This window comes from Aphelocoma coerulescens, chromosome 6, assembly GCF_041296385.1.
Source record: "Aphelocoma coerulescens isolate FSJ_1873_10779 chromosome 6, UR_Acoe_1.0, whole genome shotgun sequence".
Taxonomy (NCBI): domain Eukaryota; kingdom Metazoa; phylum Chordata; class Aves; order Passeriformes; family Corvidae; genus Aphelocoma; species Aphelocoma coerulescens.
Window position 1 is genome coordinate 30,287,504 of NC_091020.1, and position 20,671 is coordinate 30,308,174.

A 20,671-nucleotide genomic window follows, 5' to 3' on the forward strand; every position below is an offset into this window, starting at 1 on the left:
TGACTTCGAAGGCCATGACCACCCTCCGAGAGAAGCGCCAGCACCCCGCGGCATTGAGGAGGAAACCGGACCCAACCGAACCACTCCGGCTCCCAGCCCGGGGTGCTCCTGAGGGAGCAGGGCCCCGTGAACGCGGGGCCCAGGCAGAGCGCCCCGACGCGCCGCTGTCCCGCCGCGGGGCTGAGGGAGCGGGGGAAGGGGCGGGCCCTCCCTGGCTCCGTTGCCCGGCAGCGGCCGCGGCTCCGCCATGCAGGCGGGCGAGCGGCGGGGGCGGCTGCGGCGGGAGGCGGCTGAGTATTACCGAGGGCACCGGGTGCCGGAGCGGATGGAGGAGGCGCTGAACACCCTGTTCCCGCTGCGCCCCGGGGATCTCTACGGGGAGCTGGTAGCGCGGGGCGGGGAAGCAGCCGGACGGGGCGGGAGACGCCTCTTCTGGCCTCGCGTCCCGGCGAGAGGCGGCGTGAGGGCCGTGTGGGTGCCCGCCGTGCTCGCGCCGTTGCCCTCAGGCGAGGGGGTGCAGCGAGGAGCTCGGCGTGTCAGTGGTGACAATCCAGTGGTTTCCCCCCTGGCCCGCGCAAGGATTGCGGTGATTCTGTGTTTGTGGCCAGTGGCACTTGGACGCTGCGCCAAGTACATGTCCGCAGCAGCCGGGCTTCGTGTCCCTGCTAGTTGCTTGTCTCGACACAAAAACCAAAGTAGTCCACAGATGGACTGCTGTTTGTCCTTAACAAAACCGCTGCTCAGCAGTGATGGCTCTCGGGCCCGCAAGAGACTGGGTGCTGTTTGCACTGCAACTGCTCATGAAAGGGAAATGGGCCGCACTGGAAGGGTTAAGAATCAGACCAATTTTACCTATTCCTACTTGGCAAAATATTGTTTACAGTAGTCCTAATGAAACCTCAATTAGTGGCAGTACTGGAATTGCCAGCAACTCTTAGAAAAAAATGATTTCTAGTATGGTCTTTGATGGGAGAGTGGCTGTGGAATTGAAATATTTCATTCTATCTTATACTGTTTTCCATCTCCAAGTGTTTTGCCATCGTGAGTGGAAGGGACTGGAGCTGGTAACAACTTTTCTTGCTTTGCTTGGTAGTTGGCATGTTCCTCTTTGTAGCTCTAAGTGTTTCGCAGTTTTCCCATGTGGCAAGCTGTGGTTTGATGACTCTCCGATACCAGATTAAATAATGAAACTAGTAGGGAAGTATGTAGTAACCTCAGGTTAAAATGTAATCCTTTTTCTAAACCAACGTGGGTGTTTATTGACTACAAACAGAGACCCAAATATATTGAATTATGATAGTTCATCAGGCCCATTAAAGACCATGTTGGAAGAAGAAAGAGAACTCCACTTACCAGAAGTCTTTGTTTCCACCTTTCTCACAGGGCTCAAAGGTTGCTGGAACATATAAATCATAGAAGGATAGAATATGCTGATTTGGAAGGGACCCATAATGGATTTGTTCAGTGGTGGATTTGATTGAAAGATGTTTCGTGGAATAAAAGCCTCTTTGCCTGGAAATTGACTTTTAATGGACTTCTTTCTCCTTCATTTAAGGCTAACTACTTTTCTAAATTTTCAAAAGCACCAGTAATATGCAAATTGGTTGGAAGAAAAGTTCTTGATGGAGTTGGTCAGCCAACATTAGAAGTGGAAATATACTGCACAGTTAAAAACTATGAGAAGGTATGAGCTGCTTCTTCTCGTTTTATTTATTTTACTAGGACAATATCTGGGAGAGGTACTATACTATTCTTCTCACATCTCAAGGAATGTTTTATTTTCCATCTCTATGATAAGATATAAATCCCTGTGACTCAACAGTTGAGTGTTGTAACTTGGAAAAAAAAAAGGTGCTGTGAAAAGTTAGTGGCAGCAACTATGACAACTTTATTTCCTGTGAATTAGACAATATTTTATGAGTGGGATCTGATAGTCTATCTTTGTATATTCATTTTTTTTTCTGTCTTAGTGATCATATAGGTTTTCCTTTCACCCCATACTAACCTTATACGTTCACTTTCATTTCACCTTTTTCTTTAATTTTCAGACCCTTATATTTCTCTTTGTGTAACACTCTTTCAGAAAAATACAGTACAGGTGAAAAATAGTATAGGTGAAGGCATTTCTTTTACACTGAGCTAATAGGTTGATGTGGGTGATAGCAAAGTCAAACATAGCCATTGAGCACCTACAGTGCAGAACTGATGGCTCATCTCTTCCCCAGCCTGAAATATGCAAGTTACATCTTTGCAGCTCTAGCTATTGTGGAGTAATTATTTCTACTTTCCCTCGGTTAAACTCTGGTTCACTTAATTCTTGAATTACATGTAACCTCATAGATATTCACAGGGTGTAAAGTTAATGCTGTTAGTGCAGCCAGCTGTGGGAAATTTGTAAATGATGTCTTCCTTAAGTGAATTTACTTAATATCATTTATTCTTCATCAGTACAGAAAGATAGGTTCAAATTATCTAAGTAAGACAGAAGTAACTGATCATGAGGGATGGCATTAAGCATGAATGCTGATGAATCATGGTGCAACAGGCTACCAACAGCTGCAATAAAAGGTGTGCTAATGACTGTATGGTCCTTAAAATAACTCCATTCTATTCTGGTAGCATAATATATGTATAAGGAAGATTTGCCAGAGGGTTTTTGCCTCTTTATGTAGTTAAAATTTTGGTCAAAAAACTTGAATAATGTCTGCAATTACCAAAAAGTATAAGAGTCTCAAAAGAAGGTGCTGGATGAGAAAAGACAAGTGGAGCAAATAGATTTGGAGATAGGTACTTGTAGAGTTGGTAAGGACATACTTCTCAGTCTTTCAAATGACATTTCCAAGTTAGAAATTAAATAGTGTTTTTAAACCTTTTTACATTGTTTTGTTGCTTGGGTTTTTTTTATTTTTTTTGCAGAGGATTTGTTCTACTATAATGGCTTCTCATTCTCAAATACCTGAAAATGCTTTACCTGAAACAATTGAAGCTGATGAGAAAGAAAGAAAGGACTCTGTTCATACTGCTGTGGAATGGGTCAATGAATCACTGAACACAATGTTGAAAGACGTGGAGTCTACTGACCAGTGTCAAGCTGATAAGATGCTTGGGTAGGTCCTGCATATTATAAAAATTATTACATTTGAAATATTTACCATTAATTTACATTGTTAATGAAAGACATATAGAATATTCAATGTTTTCTACTATTTTTAAAAATATTTTTAGGATGTCATGTCTGTTTCAGATCCATTGCACTACATTATTGCCTGCTTTTCTTAATTAGGATATAAAAGTCATGCTGGTTTGGGCTGGCACACTGAACACAGACTGTAGCAAACACACCTAATTGCCTTCCACATAGGCTAGATTTGAGAAAACCTTCATAAGGAGAATAAGGACTTGGTTGGAAAGTGAATCTAAATAAGATTTCAATGCATTGTTTACACTACTTTATGCATCTTACGTACTCAGTTTGCCTGAATTGGCTTTCTGTGACCCATGGGTGAAGATTCCACTTCATGCATGTAACTGAAATTCGGCCAGCCCTGAGTTTGCAGCCACACAATAACCAGTGTACAGCTCACCTGCTGGCTTAGCAACCTGGGCCAGGCTGGTGGATGGCATGAAGTTACAACAGGATCTGTTACTACCCATGCAAAGGAAATAAACCCTTCATGCTCAGATTGTCTTCTCAGTGCTGACTTTAAAACCAGAGTGATTTACAAAGCATGTGCTAAGGTCTGGGATACTTGCTTTTGGTTATTTTTCTTTAATCAATGCTGCAGATGACTACCAAAAATAATTGTATGATAAATTTATGGACTTTCCAGCTTCACACAGTGAATCTATGGTAGAAGCTCAAATACATGCACTTAATCTACCTCCTAGCATGTTCTTTAGCCTGTATCACATGTCTACTTATCACATCTAACAGTATTTTGACCCAGTAATTTTTATGCCTCTTCCTTCAGTGAATACTTTGCAAAAAAGGTGGAAGAAAAAAAGGAAATTCAAAAGCGAGAGGAAGAAGAAGCAGCAAAAGTTACTGCTGCCCCTGCTTCATGCCCTTCAACCCCAATACCTAAGCAAAAAAAAGGAGGAAAACCAGGTTTACTTAATTTAATTTCAATATTTTCTGCAATACAGATACTGATAAAGGTCCTAAAACACACCCTGTCTCATATTCAGAGGGTTTGGTTACTCTCTCCTGACCTTTTTGATCACAGCAGTTTCAGCAGCAGAATGAGGGAGGGGAAAATACAGTTTCCTCATCATTCACATGTATTGGTTGAACGGAGTTTCTGCCTTTGTTTTACAGTTGGTTTAGACAGGAGGTTATTATTCTTCAGAGTGAGGAATAAGAATGGAGGAGGATGCAAATGAAGAATAAGAATGAGAATGATAAGGAAAGAAAAGGAAATCACAGAACTGAGCAGGAAAATGGAAATTGAATTAAGATAGAAGTTGAAAACAATTGAAAGAGGGAGGAAGGAAAGTTTCCTTCTAACACTGAGAAAAGGAGGAAATACAGAGAAAAGCAAAAGAGAAAGGAAGAAGGGGATGAGATGGGAATGAAGAGTATATAGAGTATATAGTATATAGAGTAAAAGGAAGTAAGCAAACATTCTACTAGAGGAAAAAGGAAAAAATAGTGAGAGACTAGAAAAACAAGATAAGAAAACATGGCCAAAACCAAACAACCCAAAGGAAAAAAACCCCATATGTTATCTCCATCTGTACACTAAACTCAGAGGAAAAAGGGTTGTTGTCATTTGTTGGACAGGCAGAAAATTTTGGCAAATTATTATTATCAGTTTAGTTGCAATTATCATACCCTGTCAGTAAAAAAACCTCCCACTTCATATGCTGGATGTGTGCACAGTAAATTCACCTTTGACCTGAAATTTAACTTCTGCAGTTGTCAGGTCCATCCAGATATCACTGTGGTGTATATGATACTTCAGTCAAGCTTCTGCTGATAGATCTATTACATGTTTTCACTAATTGTGACATTGACTGTGATATTACTGTTAGACTCAGTGCCTGGCTATTTGGAGCCAATATAAAACAGTCCCCAGTGCAGTGATTTTTGGGAATCAGACCACTTATTGCAGCTTCAGTAGGTGCTCCCTGTAAGTGCTAGTGGGAACTGCTTGGGAACTGCATTTTGGAAAAAGTTATTTTATCTGAAAGGGAAATAAATTCTTATGAAAATTTAATAAGTAATATTTAAAAGACCTGTTTTCTCTTTGGGAATTCCAGTTGTAATAGACCTGAACTTTTTTCACAGTCATTATTAGAAGAAATCAAGTGTTTGTACTCCCAATCAGGTTATAATGTAATCTTCCATTTTTTAATGCAAAATTCTAGCATTTAAGGAGCACAATAAAGAATACTGAAAACATGCTTTTGAAAGGAACCTGAAAAATGATATAATGTTATTTGATTCAAATACAGATAAATAAAAATACATATTTCAGTGGCTGAAAGATCTCCAAAAGAAACAAACTTGAAATGCATTTGAAACAAAGTGAGGACAGATACTGTGCTTACTTGTAAGGTCATTCCATATAAAATGGCTGACAAAATGAAGTTTTTAAAAAATTAATTACTGGTTTTTAATACATTGAGTACACACTGAAATGACAGTATCATATTTACTCACATGACTGTGATCCACAAGCATATGTTTAGAACCAAGGAAATATTTAGCTACTACTCTCTCTCTTGTAGTAAAGAAAGTGTTGGTGGAAGAGAATCCCATCCCACCTGCAGAACCTGCTGAACCAGTGCTGTGTGGCAGCTTGGCCATTGGGGGAACATCACTTGCCATAGCAAAGGCTGGGGCCACCATTAGCCATGTCCCATTGTATTTATATATTGCACTGCTGAAACATGATCAGGTACATGTGGCTTTGTAATTTTGTTTATTTTATCCCAGTTATCATAATTATCGTAACCAATTGTGACAGTGTTATTAATTTGCCTCATAGAATACACCCTTAGCACCATTGCCTGTAGCAGTTTTGACCCCTGTACCATAACTAAAATATATTAGAAATCATTCTGAGTTTTACGTTTTTATTTTCACCTGGCACTCCCAATTACAGGAGTCACCTAAAGAAATGATTCTACCACTCCCAATGGTTACTCTGTTGAACTGTGAAAAAAATTTACCTACGAAACTGAAATTAGTGAAAGAAGTTATGCTTATACCACCAGTTGAGTTATCACTCAAACAGGTACTGTTTCCTTTTTTTTTTGTATTCTATAGCATCATACTAACCACATATGTACATAAGTATACAGGTCTTTTCAATATAGTCCTTACAAACTATATTTTTCATTTTCTGTTAGCTTGCAAGGCCAAAGTTTTAACAGATGGTAGTTAGTGCAGAATTCTAACACTAATAACATTAAATTAAGTGAAAAGATGATTTAAAAGGAGAACCATGAAGATTTAATTTGAAAATGTATGTTTATATAGAGGAAAAAATCAGTGCATTGAAGATGTCAAGGGATTGTGTTACACAATAATAGATTTTGCATTAGTAGATTATAAACACTAGCAGTTGTTTGATATAGCATACAAAATAACAAAAGCTGTAACAAATTCACAGGAAGGCATAAAATATTTGGGAATAAGTTGCTCTAAAATGAAATTGTGACACTAGAAGGGAATACAAAGAGCAAGAAGGATGTGTGAGACAGATGGGATCAGCCCTCTCTCTTTTTGTTTAGCCATGTGTTGCATTAAAGAATGTATCTGCACAAGATGCCTTCATTAGGGCTGTGATTTCTACTTTGTGTGCTGGTGACCTGAAAAAATAGCTGAGCTCGATTCTCTTTCTTTTTGCTTTTCCTTTAACTTTTCTGGGTTGTCCCCCGGAGCTGTTAATAAGGTCACTAATTCTGCCCCATTCAAAGCCAGGATGCCTCCCAGTGCCCATGGGAGAGGAGGAAGGTGTTTGCTGCAGTGCAGAACACGAAGCTGTTTTTCCTGTGGTGTTGCCAGCTGTGACTGACTTCTGCCCCCTTCAGTATTCCTTTACTGGCACAGTTTGAGAAAATCTGAAATGTCCTTTACAAAGTTAGCACTCAACATTTACCAGCTCAGCTGAAAAGGGAAAAGAGCCTTGCATTAAAAGCAATGAATTTATTTAATTGGAGTGTTCCCCAATGTTTAAAATCAAGACAGTGATTTTTTTTTTCCTGCTTCCTGGAAGTATTCTGAAGGTAAATGCACTCAGTCTTGTCAGATCTTAGGAAGTCTTAAGCAGAGTCACAACTGGGAACAGGGATTATCACCTTTGCATTTCTCAGCGATAAATGCAGACCCATATATTTTTTACTTGGTAGATTTGTGAAGGGATACTTCTGGGGAAGAGACTGCTTTCCTTGACATCCCACAGTCAAATATTTCTTCTCATTCCACTGCTACTAACTGTTTGTCGTTGGACACTTGTCTGCATTTTGTGGGTGGAGAGATTGAGTTAAAGGTTTGGGCTTTTTTTAAGACCTTATATTAAAATCTGCATTTAGAATAAATGTTATATCTCTTCTTATTTAACTTGCTAATATGAATTAATATAACTTCCTTTTGAAAATTACTGTTGTTTAATTTCAGGGCATAGAAAGAATTCAGGATATTCAGAAAGAAATGACAAGACTGTTGGAGCCTTCAGGCAAAATGGTACAATAAAAATGTGTTCTTACAGTGAGATGTACTTAATTTAATCTTTTTACTACCATTGTCCTTTTAAACATACCTGTGGAACACTTGGCCTGTTACAGGCTCATGACACAGAACAGAAGATGTTGTTTTCTGACAGATGAATAAAACGTTGGCCATTTGGTGATAATAAATTAGAACATTTAGAACAAAATATTGTCCTAAGCATAAGGCTTTCTGTTTACCTGAAGGAATATACTCGGAGTGAATAGTATCAGAGGGAATATACAATATATATTCTGATCTTGGTACACCTCTCACATGCAACAAGTTTTATTCAAGGTAATACTATTACTGTAGTAGTAAATAAGTCTTGGTGTGTGCATGGGCTTTTTGGAAAGCAAGGTAGTTGGGTTTCTCCAAGTACAGAGTCTAGATTCTCATTTCTAAGATCCCCTGTATTTTTGATGGGTGAGAATGTCTTGAAAACCAAATGATGGTTGGACAGATGTCCACATAGAAATAAACATTTTAAATGAGTAACCACCACAGCATAAAAGTATTAAAGTATTAAATAAAGCTATTTCCTAACTTACATATTTACAATCTCTTTTGACCAAAATTCTGTCAATCTTTTTATCTTTTCTTTTCTTTTCTTTCTGAGATGTCTTTGTCATCTTTTTATTTTTCCATGGAATTGATTTTTCTTCTTTCACTCCAACAGCCTGGTCCACAAGCAGACAGTAAGAAAGGAAAAGCACAAAGTTCAGGGAAGAAAGCTCCGGTAAGAAAAGAGATTTTAACTCTAAGCCTTCAACAAGGTATTAACAGCAGCAGGGAACCAAAATGTTCTTAAGAAAGGAAGCATTAATCTACATCACCATTTTGGAAAGGTCAAGGCAAGACTTAAATATTCCAAAGGCTCATATTTTACATAATAATTTAGATTCTTCTGACTATACCATCCCTTCCTGGGGGACAGTAGAGGAAACAGGGGGAAATTTCTGGGATCTGGTAATTTTTCTCATATAGGAATTCTGGTAATTTATCCAAATGAACATTTTGCAGCACCAGCAGAGAACAATGCCCTTTTGATCATGTAGGCCATAAAACTATTACTTGTAAGACTTGCAGACTGTGCTGTTCCCTAACCCTGGGAGCATAACTCCCCTCTTTATCCTGCTGCATTCAGTTCCCAGGTCCAGTCTGAGGTTATAGATAATGGCAGATACAAACCAGCAGCTAAAGGGCAGCACTCACAGTATTGCACAGGACTGTATTTTATATGACTCAAATGATCTTTTTTATCCCTTCAAAACCAGTAGTTTGTTGATGAGTTTTCCACATAGTGGGATGGAAATGCCATGCAGGTTTTGCTCCTCATTCTGAGATGATTTAAATATTATCAGGTGAAAATCATTACTGTTGTGAAGTATAAAAAAGAAAGGATGAACAAAAGCTTTCCTATTTTATTGTTGCTTAAACAGTAAAAAATTCATCAAGATGCTGGCCAATGTTTTCCTGGTGGGTAGTTTCCATATTAGTACCACAATATGTACTGCAATCATAAAGTAGAATATTTCTGTGAGATACGCACAAGGAAACAGTGCATTAGATTCTCTGAAAAAAATTCCTTTTATTTCAGTGGAAGAAAACTAAAGGAGAGAGTAGTGAAACTGAATTTAAAACTGATAAAAGCACCATGTGAGTTTGAACTTTTTTGTAAGGGAAAAAAGAAAGAAATTACAAAGTAGGCAGTGAAGAAGAAGAGCTTATTTAGGTTATGGAAGTAAAAAATAGACAGATAAATTTTTTTATACAGATAAAAAGTGCTTTTAATAGAATGTAACAAGGCAGAGCATATGGACATGTTGAAAACCACATGAAACTGCAGATTTAACCTCCATCTGAAGTGCACGAAGGCTTCAGCTTTTTTTGCTGTCTGTTGCTGCATCTTTATAACCCAAAATTCCCAGACCCTACAGTTAAAAATCAGTACTTGAAAAACCTACGAAAAACCTGACAACAGAAGGACATGTGAAATACTTGCTCAATGTAACTCTGCTTGAGGCTCATGTCCAGGAATACTGTCCCTGAAGCAGACAACTGCATGCAGCTGGGCAGGAGGTACTTCCCTTCTATGAAATTTGTTCTTCTAGAAGTCTTGGAACACTCCATAGAGTCAATATCAATGTTGTAGTTGAGGATAAATGAGTAAAAGCTATTTAAAAAAGCAGAACATGTTTTTGTGTCAAAGGATTGGTCCACAGCACAAGAGCATTCATGACACCTCAGTGGTTGTTGAGTGCCTTTAAAATAATTTTGTAAGCCAGTACTGACCACACAAGACTGAGATCTGCATGGCCAGACATATTTCCAAGGACTATTGGCTCTCTACTCATTAGCACTTCATAATCCCTCTCTGCTATAAAATTGTCCTTAAAGCTGCCAAGGAGATTTCTGAGAACAAATTTATAATTTGATGACTAAATGCAGACTGAAATGACAATGAAAAAAGAATATAAATATTTATAATATATGTGTGTGTAAATAAAGTGATTGTTTTTGTTTTGCTTTCAGCCAGCACCCTTAAAAAGAATATCACACTTAGGCTGCCTGACAACAGGATATGATAATCTAGAACAACTGCTACTCCTAATGCAAACAGCTTGCAAAAATACAGGTCTGGAGCTAGGAACAGACATGTACTTAGCAATAAATTGTGCTGCTCATCAATTAATGGATTATGTAAGTTATTTTTCAATATCTATTTTCTTGGGTTTTAAAAGAAATGTAGCTCTTGTTAACATTATTTATTATTATGTTGGAAACTCACCTACTAGATCCTAACTCAATTTTTTTTTAAGTACTAACCAAGCAAACCGAAAGAATTATCTCTGCATTTATAAATTCTGGTTGAATCTGCTTTTTTTCCATTACATTAAGCTGCATCTCTTGTTTTGTTCTGATTATCCTAACATTTCCATGTACTTTTACTATGGTATGTTTATATACACATTAGTGCCCATCTCACTGTGCATCAACATTAATTTTTTTATTTTAATTTTTTAATGTTTTTATTTGACAAAATCTATTTATGTCCCAATGAAGTCTTACAGTTCTTGCCCCTTATTCCAAGATCAATCAGGTTTTTCTCTAAGCAGGAAAAAAAGCTTCCATTTCCATTTAGTACCTCATGAGCTTTTCCGTGTTTGGGTGTTCTATAGTGCCAAAGCTTCCATTACCAATATCTTTTGTGAAAGCAGTTGCTCTCCTGGCTGTGATATCTGTATCCTTATACCAGAATGTGCAAAATCTTAACCACTGAATTATCAGTAATTCTGTAACTTTCTGTTATTGAACTGTTTAAGTCACTAAGGCAGTGGATATCCTGGCACAGTTTTACAATGTGTTCTTAAAATTCCTCCCAGGCTGTAGTTTGTGATTCCCAGAATGATGATAGTGATTTTAAACTAGTCTTTTTTTTTTTTTTTTTGAAAGGGGAAAGTATCTTGGTTTTGAGCACTGAGGGTGGTACACGCCACAGTGATATTTTCTTTATGAAAATGAGGAAAATAAATCCCCTTTTTTTTTGAAGAGAAAAATGAGATTTTTTTTTTCACGTGATATTCAATAAAAATGTCAAATACTCCTAACCTTATGCTATAATTGTGTCAAACTGGCAGGGATGCCTAGAAAGTGGTGAAATAGATCTCTCTTCCTTTGGCAGTGGCATTGTTCAGAGACTTTGGCATGAGCCCACTGGAACCCACAGTGTCATTTTAGGCAGAGTTTTCTGTAACAATGTGCTGACAAGTCAGACACAGAGTAAAGCAGATGAGTGAATGCCTTCTCACTGAAGCACACACAGCCCACTGCCTTAACAGAAATGTGTACACCCTGCTTTTCAGGGTCTTACTTTCCCATCTTTTATGCTTTTTACTTTCTAGGATAAAGGAAAATACGAAATACTCACTGGAACGTTCAAAAGTCCTGATGAAATGGTTGCCATGTATGTGGAAATGATTAATAATTTTCCTTTTATTATTGCATTAATAGATCCCTTAAGAAAAGAGGTAAGACACAGTGCAGTCCTTTAAAAACTGATGATACTGTTCAGTGGCGTATCACTGAGCTTTTCTCATTTTTACAAAACATGTAAAATACAAAGCTTCTGTTTTTCAAGCCTTTAAGCACAAAAATATCACTAGAAAATGCATCTAACAATTTATTTGAATATATTTTATTGTCAATATCCAAATTTTTCTGTATTTTTGACATAATTTCTTATAGAAAGTAATCCTGTCATGAACAGAATACAGTCAGTATGCATACTTTAAAGAATTAAAAGAAATTGCTCTTTTATTTGATTTTACTTGCTAAACCACTGTTATTTTTATTACATTTCCCTCCTTATGTGTACAATTCAAATTGTAAGGTAAAACTGTAAAATCCAAGTGTATTACAAAAAGTCATGTGTAATGCAATATTGTATTGCAATATTATATATATTCTGTTATATTATATTATATTATATTATATTATATTATATTATATTATATTATATTATATTATGCTGGAGAAGAAAATATTTGAACATTGTTGTATGTTCAGCCAAAAAACCACCAAAAAACACTATTGCTGCAATTCTTTGTGATGGGCATTTATAACTAAAGTCCTGTCACTTGGCAACATTGCTTGGCAGAATGTTTGAAGTGGGAGTAAGACACCCTGTATTTACCTCTGTTATCAAAGTTAGAGAAGTTAATTAGTGTGGCCAATCAACTACAGCAATAAAGCACAATACTATTAAACTTGTTATCAAACTACAGATGGATAAAAGAGATTGCATAACATTAAATATACACATTTATACATAAGGTTAAATTTCCATGTATTAGAAAAAAAGAATAAAACTTAATTGCTGCAGAACCTACAATTGTAGGCCAAGATTCTGCAGTTGCACAACTTAATAAAAATTTGCTCTCAGTGTCAAATTGCACTTTATCTTCTTAAAAATACATAGAGGGAGTTCATTTTCATGAACAAAACACAAAGACTGTGATTGAAGGGAGAAGCAAAGTGATGTTGGCTTTGTGAATCTGCCCAGTGCCTGAATCAATAATTCTAAAACTGATGAACTTCAAAATCCATCTCATTTTGTCCTTAGCTGGAACTTTAAAAGTTCATTTTCAGAATAACTGTGTTTAGTATTACCTCAGTCTTGTTAGCCTTGCCTCCCTGTACTGTTTCAGTCTGACTCTCTGAAAAACCATGTTCCAAAACACCAGGTTATTCCCCACTCCTGCCAGGGCTGAAAACTTCTCTAGGAATTCTTGTGAAGGAAAATATTTGCAAGATGAGAATCAGCAGGAAAATTAGAGCAGATAGTGAAGTGCAGTTGGGAACAGAGTATAGAGTTAAGAGAAATGCCTCTCCTCCTCTTCCTCCTCCTCCTCCTCCCAAATCTCCAGGGCTTACCCATGCCACATCTTTGCCCCAGATAATTAGATCTTTGAGGGTTAGTACTGGTACCAATTCAATAATTCATTGCCAGACACCAGACCACGTTGGTGCTTAAATTTAAACGTTTGCTCAGGTGTCAAAAACTTCATTTTCTTTTACACACCGGCTTGAAATCCGTACAGGAACGGCCCCGATGCTGATTTCAAGTCGACAGGTACAAAAATCTGTCTGATCCACAGACCAAGAATAACCACTGGCAGAATTATGAAGGAGAAATGTTTTTAATGTGAGAACGTTGTCTTCTGTGGACACAAAGCAAGCAAATTAATTCATACATTTCTTCTTTTGAATTCTTTACATATCCTTGTCCTTTATTTAGCCTGAACCGTCTACCATGTGGACAATGCATTAAAATAAAGAAACAAAGACCCTGAAAAATGGAGCTTTGCTAGAAAAGAGAGCGTTGTATTCTGCTGTTCCCTATGGGTCCTGCCATTGAGTCTATGTCTCCTGTTCATTATTTTATGTTCAAACAACCATGACACTTAAAATGTGAACACAAAAATGAGTCCTTTGAATAAAACAATTTTTTTTTTTTATATTCTATCAAAATGAAGTAAATTTCAGGAAGGAAATCAAAATAGAAAATCCCTACACTTAATTTAATTTGAAATATTTTTAACTATATTTCGTGCAAATAGTGTTGGTTAATTTCAGATTGAAATTTATGTTTTCTAGCAAAATCTTAAAATCCAAGGAAAATCCAAGTGGTATGTTTTTCTTAGGCAGACAAATTTAAAATACAGTATAAAATGTAACTTGTTTATATGAAGGGCATATTTATAATTAAACCCAAATTATTATTTAATTTTTTATTTTACCTCCTCTGCTAGGGTTTTCGTTCCGTTTAAACTCCAGTTGTTTATTTGTTTATGCAGGACAGAGAACAGTGGAGTAGCATCTGTTGTGCCCTTGGTTCCAAATGCTACCTGATTGCTGAAGATGCTGCCACACATATTTCCAAACTCAAAACTGACCAAAACATAAACATAGCAATGTGCAGTGGTGTTGTCCTGAAATACATTAACCAAACCAAGGTGTCAGACCTCATAGAACTTACTGGAATTCTCGATGGTGAGTAGAGGGGTGAAAGGCTGAAACCAAACCCTACGAGCCACACCCGTAAATATTACATCTTTTTATTTAATTATTGACACTTCTAAGTTAAAAAGCACTTGTCAGGAGAAACTGAAATTCAAGTTTTCATTCACAGATCCCTCTCAAGGAGCTTAAAACAGCATTCAAAGCTTCAACTGTAGTCAGTTAATACACTGAATGTTTTGAACGTGGGTGCCCTTTGACACTGCAGCTAAGTGTCATGCTGCATACCAAGTTAGATATCAGAATTAAAATAAAAGAGATGTGATCTCAATTCATCTGAATTTTGATTGATTTTAGCATTAATAATTTAAAAATTAAAGCAAGTACAAACTGTTTAAAATTGCATTTACATAGATTATTGACTACATATTATTGAGCCTTTGTGGTAACAGTACTAAGAACCTGGGCAGCTTCGTATGTAAGATTTCTCTTTGTATCACATTTTGTTTATTCGTTTTTATACCCAAGGAATAGATGGACAAATTTAATATAGCTTAGTGTTTTTCTTGTTCCTTAAAAACACCCAGAATCGCTGTATCAAAGCGAGTAAATAGCAACTAAGAGATTTCATTCAGTTGGGATGGTAAATTCTTTTTCAAAGAGAGGAAAAATCATTATTATAGTGAGGAGCACATTTAAAATAAATAGCACAGCCTGACCATACAGATCAGTGAGAGACAGAGACTAGGACAGGATATTAGATGTTCCCTTATCCATCTGAAAATAAAACAGAATCTTAACATAGCAAACAAGTATAGTTTACATTTTTGTAAGGTGGGTTTTACTCCTGTTTGTATTTAAGCTTGGATAGCCCAAGGGTAAAAAAAAGAATGAGAGGTCCAAACAATTTCTGTGTCAAATACATAAAATACACTCTAATGAAGGTTTTCCCTCCCGTTATATATAGGTCAAAGACATATTACCATATTAGGAAGTCCAGATGGAGAATCTTTAGATGAGAGCCTCGTGGATCTGGTAAGTACTGAAAGCTGTTCAACTGCAGAATTGCAAAATACTGCTTTTAACATGTACTATTTTTTACGGAGAAAGCCTTTTTGTGCTTGAGAAAGAAACAACATTTTACAAAATGGGCTTTTTCTAGAGGGTTGGGGTTTTTTTCCCCACAGAGAGTGGTTATTCTTTTGAGTTTAAAGAGAACACACAGGAAATTTGCCAAAGCAGGGAGTATATTCAAAAGTGTTATGATCCATTTGCTTGCATTAGTTTATAAAAAAATGCGAGTTACTTAAAACATTCCTGTGTAGTAACAATATTTTAAGCAAAAATTCTTAACACTACTATATTTAATCTTTTGCAAATAAAATTTCATTTCGTGTGCCAGCAAAACTTACTGTTTGTATCTGGCAAATCTCTCCCTGAGAGGTTTTATTTCCCCCGTTTCTCTCTGTGGAGAGATGAGGGTGTTAAATTAGACGTAGGATACCGTGTTGAATTACTGGGAATGACTTCACTTCCCCGAGTGTGGAGTTTTACCACGGGCCCTCTCTCGTTGCAGGCTGTTGGTCTGGGTGCCAGGTTTCTCAAGTTGGGAGGTCTCTCCCGCGGAGAAAGGGTGGCCAAATACAACCGGCTGCTGGCTATAGAGGAGGAACTGGCCGCCAATGGAACGCTGCGTACGAGCTTCTTTCTTACTTTGTTTTCAGCCTGCCATGAATACGGGCACAAAGATTGGAGGGAGAATGATTGAAACTGCACCCCAGGAGGGAAGGGAAATCAAAAGGCTGTAAATAAGGGCTGACAAAAAAAACCTAGGATAGCACTTGCCACAATGTATATTGTTGTCCTAATGGATTATCTGTTTACTGAATGTTAAAATAGAGCCCCCTTCTTGAGGAGTAGCCTACATTAAGCTTTTTCTCCAGAATTAATTGGTTAGAATCTTGAAGCCCACGGTGCAAAGGGAACGAAACAAAAAACCATGCATATAACGTGTCGAAAACCTGCCAAAATGGAATTTTAGGCCAAATACCCCACCTCCCTCGAGGCCCTAAACATATATTGCTAACAAAACTTCATTTCACAACCCTCTTTTGTATGTTACATTTCCAGCAAAATGTGTTTGGAAAGCTACAATTGCATGGGTAAGCCTTAAATAAAACCCAAGAAAACCCCAAGCTGACGATGCACATTCAGCCGTAGCCACTTGTATGCATCTGCCTGCCTGTTTCAGGATCTGCATCTTCTTTTTACTCTGTACCAAGGCACTGTTAAATGCTTAACAGTTCATTAGAGCCACTTCTCACTTGCTCAGGTATCAATCAAGCCAGAATAAAGACAAGCAATCTGAAGGGGAGGCAGAGAGACAAGGAGAGGAAGAAAGGAAGGAAAAGGCTTGCAGGAATTGTATTATGCCTAAGAAAAGGAAACACGAAGCAGAATTAAGTCATTTTACCCTCTTGTTTGTAATAATTTTCAGTGTTCTACATATAGGGTAGCAGCACTTGACATGCACACTATAGAACAAAGTTTTTAGTTGAAATTTCTTTTTATTGAAAATATTTTGAGCTTTTTGAAATCTTCCCCTTGCTCATAAATAATCATTGCAAAAAATTGAAACACAGACACAAATTCTTCTTTTTTGCTAAGAAAGTAGTTTCACAGAATGCGCTTTTCAAAAATAAGACAGATAATTATAGAACTATGAATTTTAACTGCCTCAGCAGTATTAATATATTCCCTCCTCAAATAGTATAGTCTAAACAAAGGCTCTCGAGTCTGACAAATATTTAGACCTATATCTGATGAAATGAAACAGCAACAATCCCCGACACCGTTAATCATTTGGCAGAAATAAGATCCAGTACCTAAATCAACAGCAGGGAAATAGTGAGAGCAGGTCTGAGCTGCATACCAAGCTCTTCATTTGGCTGGGCTGGAGCTGGGAATACACAGGAGAGCCCGTGCCGAGGGCACTCTAAGTGGCTCATGGCTGGGAGGTGACACTGGCCCATCAGGAGTGTGTGAGGGGCCTGCACGGGGCTCAGGAGCATCGCATCCAGGCTCTCCCATTGCCTGCCGCTCTCCTGCGAGTAGCTCAGAGCAGCCCCGGTGGCGATGATGTGCCAGCAGCTCACCTGCACGGGTGTGCGACCTGCTCCAGCCGGGCCTCCCCTTCAGCTCGCGGTGACACAGGGCTGAGAGGCACTCAGGGTGGCGTGGGCACCGTGTGTGGGGCAAAACAGGGAGCTGGGGGTGAGGGCAGGGATGGAGAAAGAGTCACAGAGCTGGGAAAACCAGGGAGAACTGTTAGTGGCAGTAACTGTGGTCTGTTACGGGAGAAACACCGGGACAGGGGCTTTCATCTGGTTGCTCAAGGCTGGGGTAGGGACAAGGCAGAGTCAGCTAATGGAAACTCTGCAAGAGCACCAGTGCAGAAGGGAAAAAAATAAGGCAGCAAGGTGAGATGATCAGTGAAGAAAGGAATGCAATACATATTCCAGCTCAGGCTGATGTGCACCATGTCCTGATCCTGTAATCAAAGTGCTCCTTTCTATGGACCAGACTTTTAAAGGTGTTTCAACTCTTGTAAGAATCATGTGACATTTTGAAAACATCTCTGTGCACCAGAGAACATTACAACTCGATTACAGCAAACATGAGCTGCTTTTTTCTCTTCTGTTTCAGGTGAAGCAAAACTTGAATTTATTGATTTTGCTGGAGAATCACAGCCAGAAGAACAACTTCCTGATGTGCTTCCTGCTCCAGAGCAGGATTAGTTGCCTCCACAGCTCTCAGCCAGCCCTGCAGGTTCACAGCTCAGCTCCCAGAGAATAGGAGCTGACTTACAGCAGCTCACATTAACTTTGGGATAAATCTCTAAGAAAAAACATTTTACTAAGAAACTCATATATTAACTACTCCTAAATCAATTTATTTTCATTCTAGTATGAAACTCATATATTAAATTTTCCTTAATCCATTTCTTTTCAAGCATTTCAGCCAAATATCTCTAAGAGATTTCAAGTACTGGCTTCTCTTTTCCCAGGGATCATTGCCTTCAGCTGAAATGAAATTAACTGAGCAGCGACTATAGTCTGAAAATTCTGTGCTGCATTTACAAATTGACAAAACAAATACTGCTGTGTTAAGTCCAAAACTAAATGTTTGTTTTGAGAAAATCAGATTCTCCCTTGATACAAAGAGCAAGCTGTTGACAAACAGTAAAAAAAAAAAAACAAACCAGAACACCACATTTTACAAAAAAACAAAGGCCTTGACTGTTATGCTGCTCCATCCCCCCATCCCCCTCAATGGTGCTCTGAGATCCAGCCTGCAAAGGAGATTTTGCTCCAGTTACAGCCCTCAAGACAAGTGCATCAGTGCAAACCCCAAATGTTGGGCACAGAGCTGTGACTGGCAGTAGGAAGCCTGCTCCAGTTGGAAGCAGAGAGTAACAAGTCAATTCCACAAGATCTGGGAAACTTGTCAGGAGTCTTTTTAATAAGCAACAATGAAAAGTTAAAGAAATAATTTATGTTCTAGGTAACAAAACAGTTTAAGTAAAAGAAATGCTTCTTGAAAAACTTCTCGGTTTTGTATAATTTGAAAATTTGAACATATAATACAGCAGCAATAATTTGAGGAAAAAATACATATATGAAATTTTGCATTTTAAATTCAGTGTAACAGACAAATAAGTGAAAAATTAACAACCAGAACCAACTGCCCCCACGAAATGAAAATATCAATGAGAGACAAATTTCCGCAAGTTTATGAACTGTGTGTAATTCAGTAATTAGATCAAGCCCAAGATTTTCGTAGCAAACATGCAAAAACCACCAAAATAGATGTGAAACCACCACACTCATTACTATCATTTTATTTTCAGGAAAAGCACCAGACAGTTGCATGCAGAGCCAAACCAACAAACTCAGAACATTCATCCTTCAATACTATCACTGTTTCAAATAATTAAATAAAAAAGAATCCAAGTGCATTCAAGTACGTGCCCACCCAATTTCAGTTACACCAATCTTTAGGCAAATCCCTGATTCCATTTGTTCATTATAAAAGAATGAGATACTGTGTTGAATTTAAAGAGACTACAATGGAATGTGGATTGGCAGTAGAGCAAATCAATGATGTTCCTATCTCACCGTCGTCATAGGAAATAAGGGCTGAGGGAAACTGGGATTTGTGTTATCAAACACAGACACCTGAAGTGTCACCTCATAAAGAAATTAATGCCACCAGTGTGTGCCAGGTTCAAAGCAAGGGCTCATTTGTTAGCACTGGGAGTTCTCAGAACGCTGATTCCCAATAACTTGCAGTCCTAGAATCAATCCCAAACGCAGCCCATGCCCACTGGAGCCTAAGGCAAGTTATTTTTGTGCAGCAGTAAAAACAGACTCCAGCTGCAGCAGTTCCAAAAGCTGCTGTGTAACATTGAAACAAAACCCAGGAGCAAGTCCTCCTTTGGAAAGCTTTTAACCCAAATGAGAGCACCAGTCCCAGCCCATAAACCCCTGACTCTGGCTATCACTGCCAAAAATCTTGGTACCACAATGAGATGCTGCACTGCCTCTGCTTTTCAGTCTCTGTCCCCTGGGAATCTGAGACAGAAGGGTTGTGCTTGTGCTTTTCATTTCCTCCCTGTGTGGGAACAGCAGTCAGGGGACCAACAAGATCTTGGTTTAAGTGGATATCAAAATATTTTTAGAGCAATGTGTCTAAACACATTTTTATTAATAATTAGTATCACCCCTCCCATACTGAAGCTGATGAGGGTGTAATCACTTACAGGGTCTAACCCAAACCTGTCCAGCTCAAGAGGGATGCAAGGGGCTTCTGGCAAGCTTTGGAACAGACCTTTAACAAGGCATCTTCTCAATAAAAGAAGAGTTAAAAAAGCCTTTTCAAATCAATTTTTAAAGGTAACTGACACTATCTAAGAAATTAATAACCATACCTGCAAATTAAATGGGAAAGGGATTTTGAGTGACACACAGTTATTTAACACTTCAGTGCATGTAACAAAAACTGCATACAAAAGACCATTTCAATCTGTATTATTTCTGTCTGGAGTACAGACTGTAGCCCCTAGTAACACACCTAAGCAATTCACATGTCCAGATAATGATTCCCAAAAGTTACAGCCTTTCAGAGTAACAATTAACAGTTAGAACTATCTGTTTCTTTTATTTTCCCAGCATTAGTTTCATTATGCGGTGGCTTGGTTTTCTCTTCTTTCACTTTGTTCTGGTTCAGGGCGTTTTCAGACATTTGATCTCCACTGGTGGACACAGGATCTAAAACTACCACAGATTCGGTCTCTTTTTCACTGCTCGAAGCTTTTCTTGTAAGTTCTTTGTGACTGGTTGATCTAGAGGAAAAAGAATAAATAGATAAATA

General features: G+C 38.1%; 2 protein-coding genes across 5 annotated transcripts in view; one reads left to right on the forward strand and one right to left on the reverse strand.

The window, feature by feature from the left end:
• Positions 1-247: 247 nt before the first annotated feature.
• On the forward strand, positions 248-19,029 carry ENO4 (enolase 4). Its single transcript, XM_069020121.1, has 14 exons — positions 248-385; positions 1,556-1,684; positions 2,917-3,107; positions 3,972-4,108; positions 5,734-5,903; positions 6,111-6,242; positions 7,628-7,693; positions 8,397-8,456; positions 10,253-10,420; positions 11,623-11,748; positions 14,077-14,272; positions 15,207-15,274; positions 15,816-15,933; positions 17,945-19,029. Exons 1-14 carry the CDS (start codon positions 248-250, stop codon positions 18,034-18,036), a joined length of 1,791 nt encoding a protein of 596 aa, XP_068876222.1. The 3' UTR covers positions 18,037-19,029.
• Positions 19,030-19,123: 94 nt separating this feature from the next.
• The window catches only part of SHTN1 (shootin 1), a 54,813-nt gene continuing 53,265 nt past the window's right edge, over positions 19,124-20,671 (reverse strand). For all 4 annotated transcript variants that reach the window (XM_069020117.1, XM_069020116.1, XM_069020118.1 and 1 more), the window contains one exon: positions 19,124-20,642. In XM_069020117.1, the coding sequence (XP_068876218.1) occupies positions 20,432-20,642 (211 nt within the window). In that variant the 3' untranslated portion in view covers positions 19,124-20,431. The remainder of the gene's footprint in view (positions 20,643-20,671) is intronic.

Excerpts from the sequence above, each read along its gene's own strand:
- ENO4 (XM_069020121.1), top strand. The coding sequence starts at position 248 with ATGCAGGCGGGCGAGCGGCGGGGGCGGCTGCGGCGGGAGGCGGCTGAG. Across the intron at positions 6,243-7,627 it reads TTGAGTTATCACTCAAACAG|GGCATAGAAAGAATTCAGGA; the intron begins GTACTGTTTCCT and ends GTTTAATTTCAG. Across the intron at positions 14,273-15,206 it reads ACTTACTGGAATTCTCGATG|GTCAAAGACATATTACCATA; the intron begins GTGAGTAGAGGG and ends CGTTATATATAG.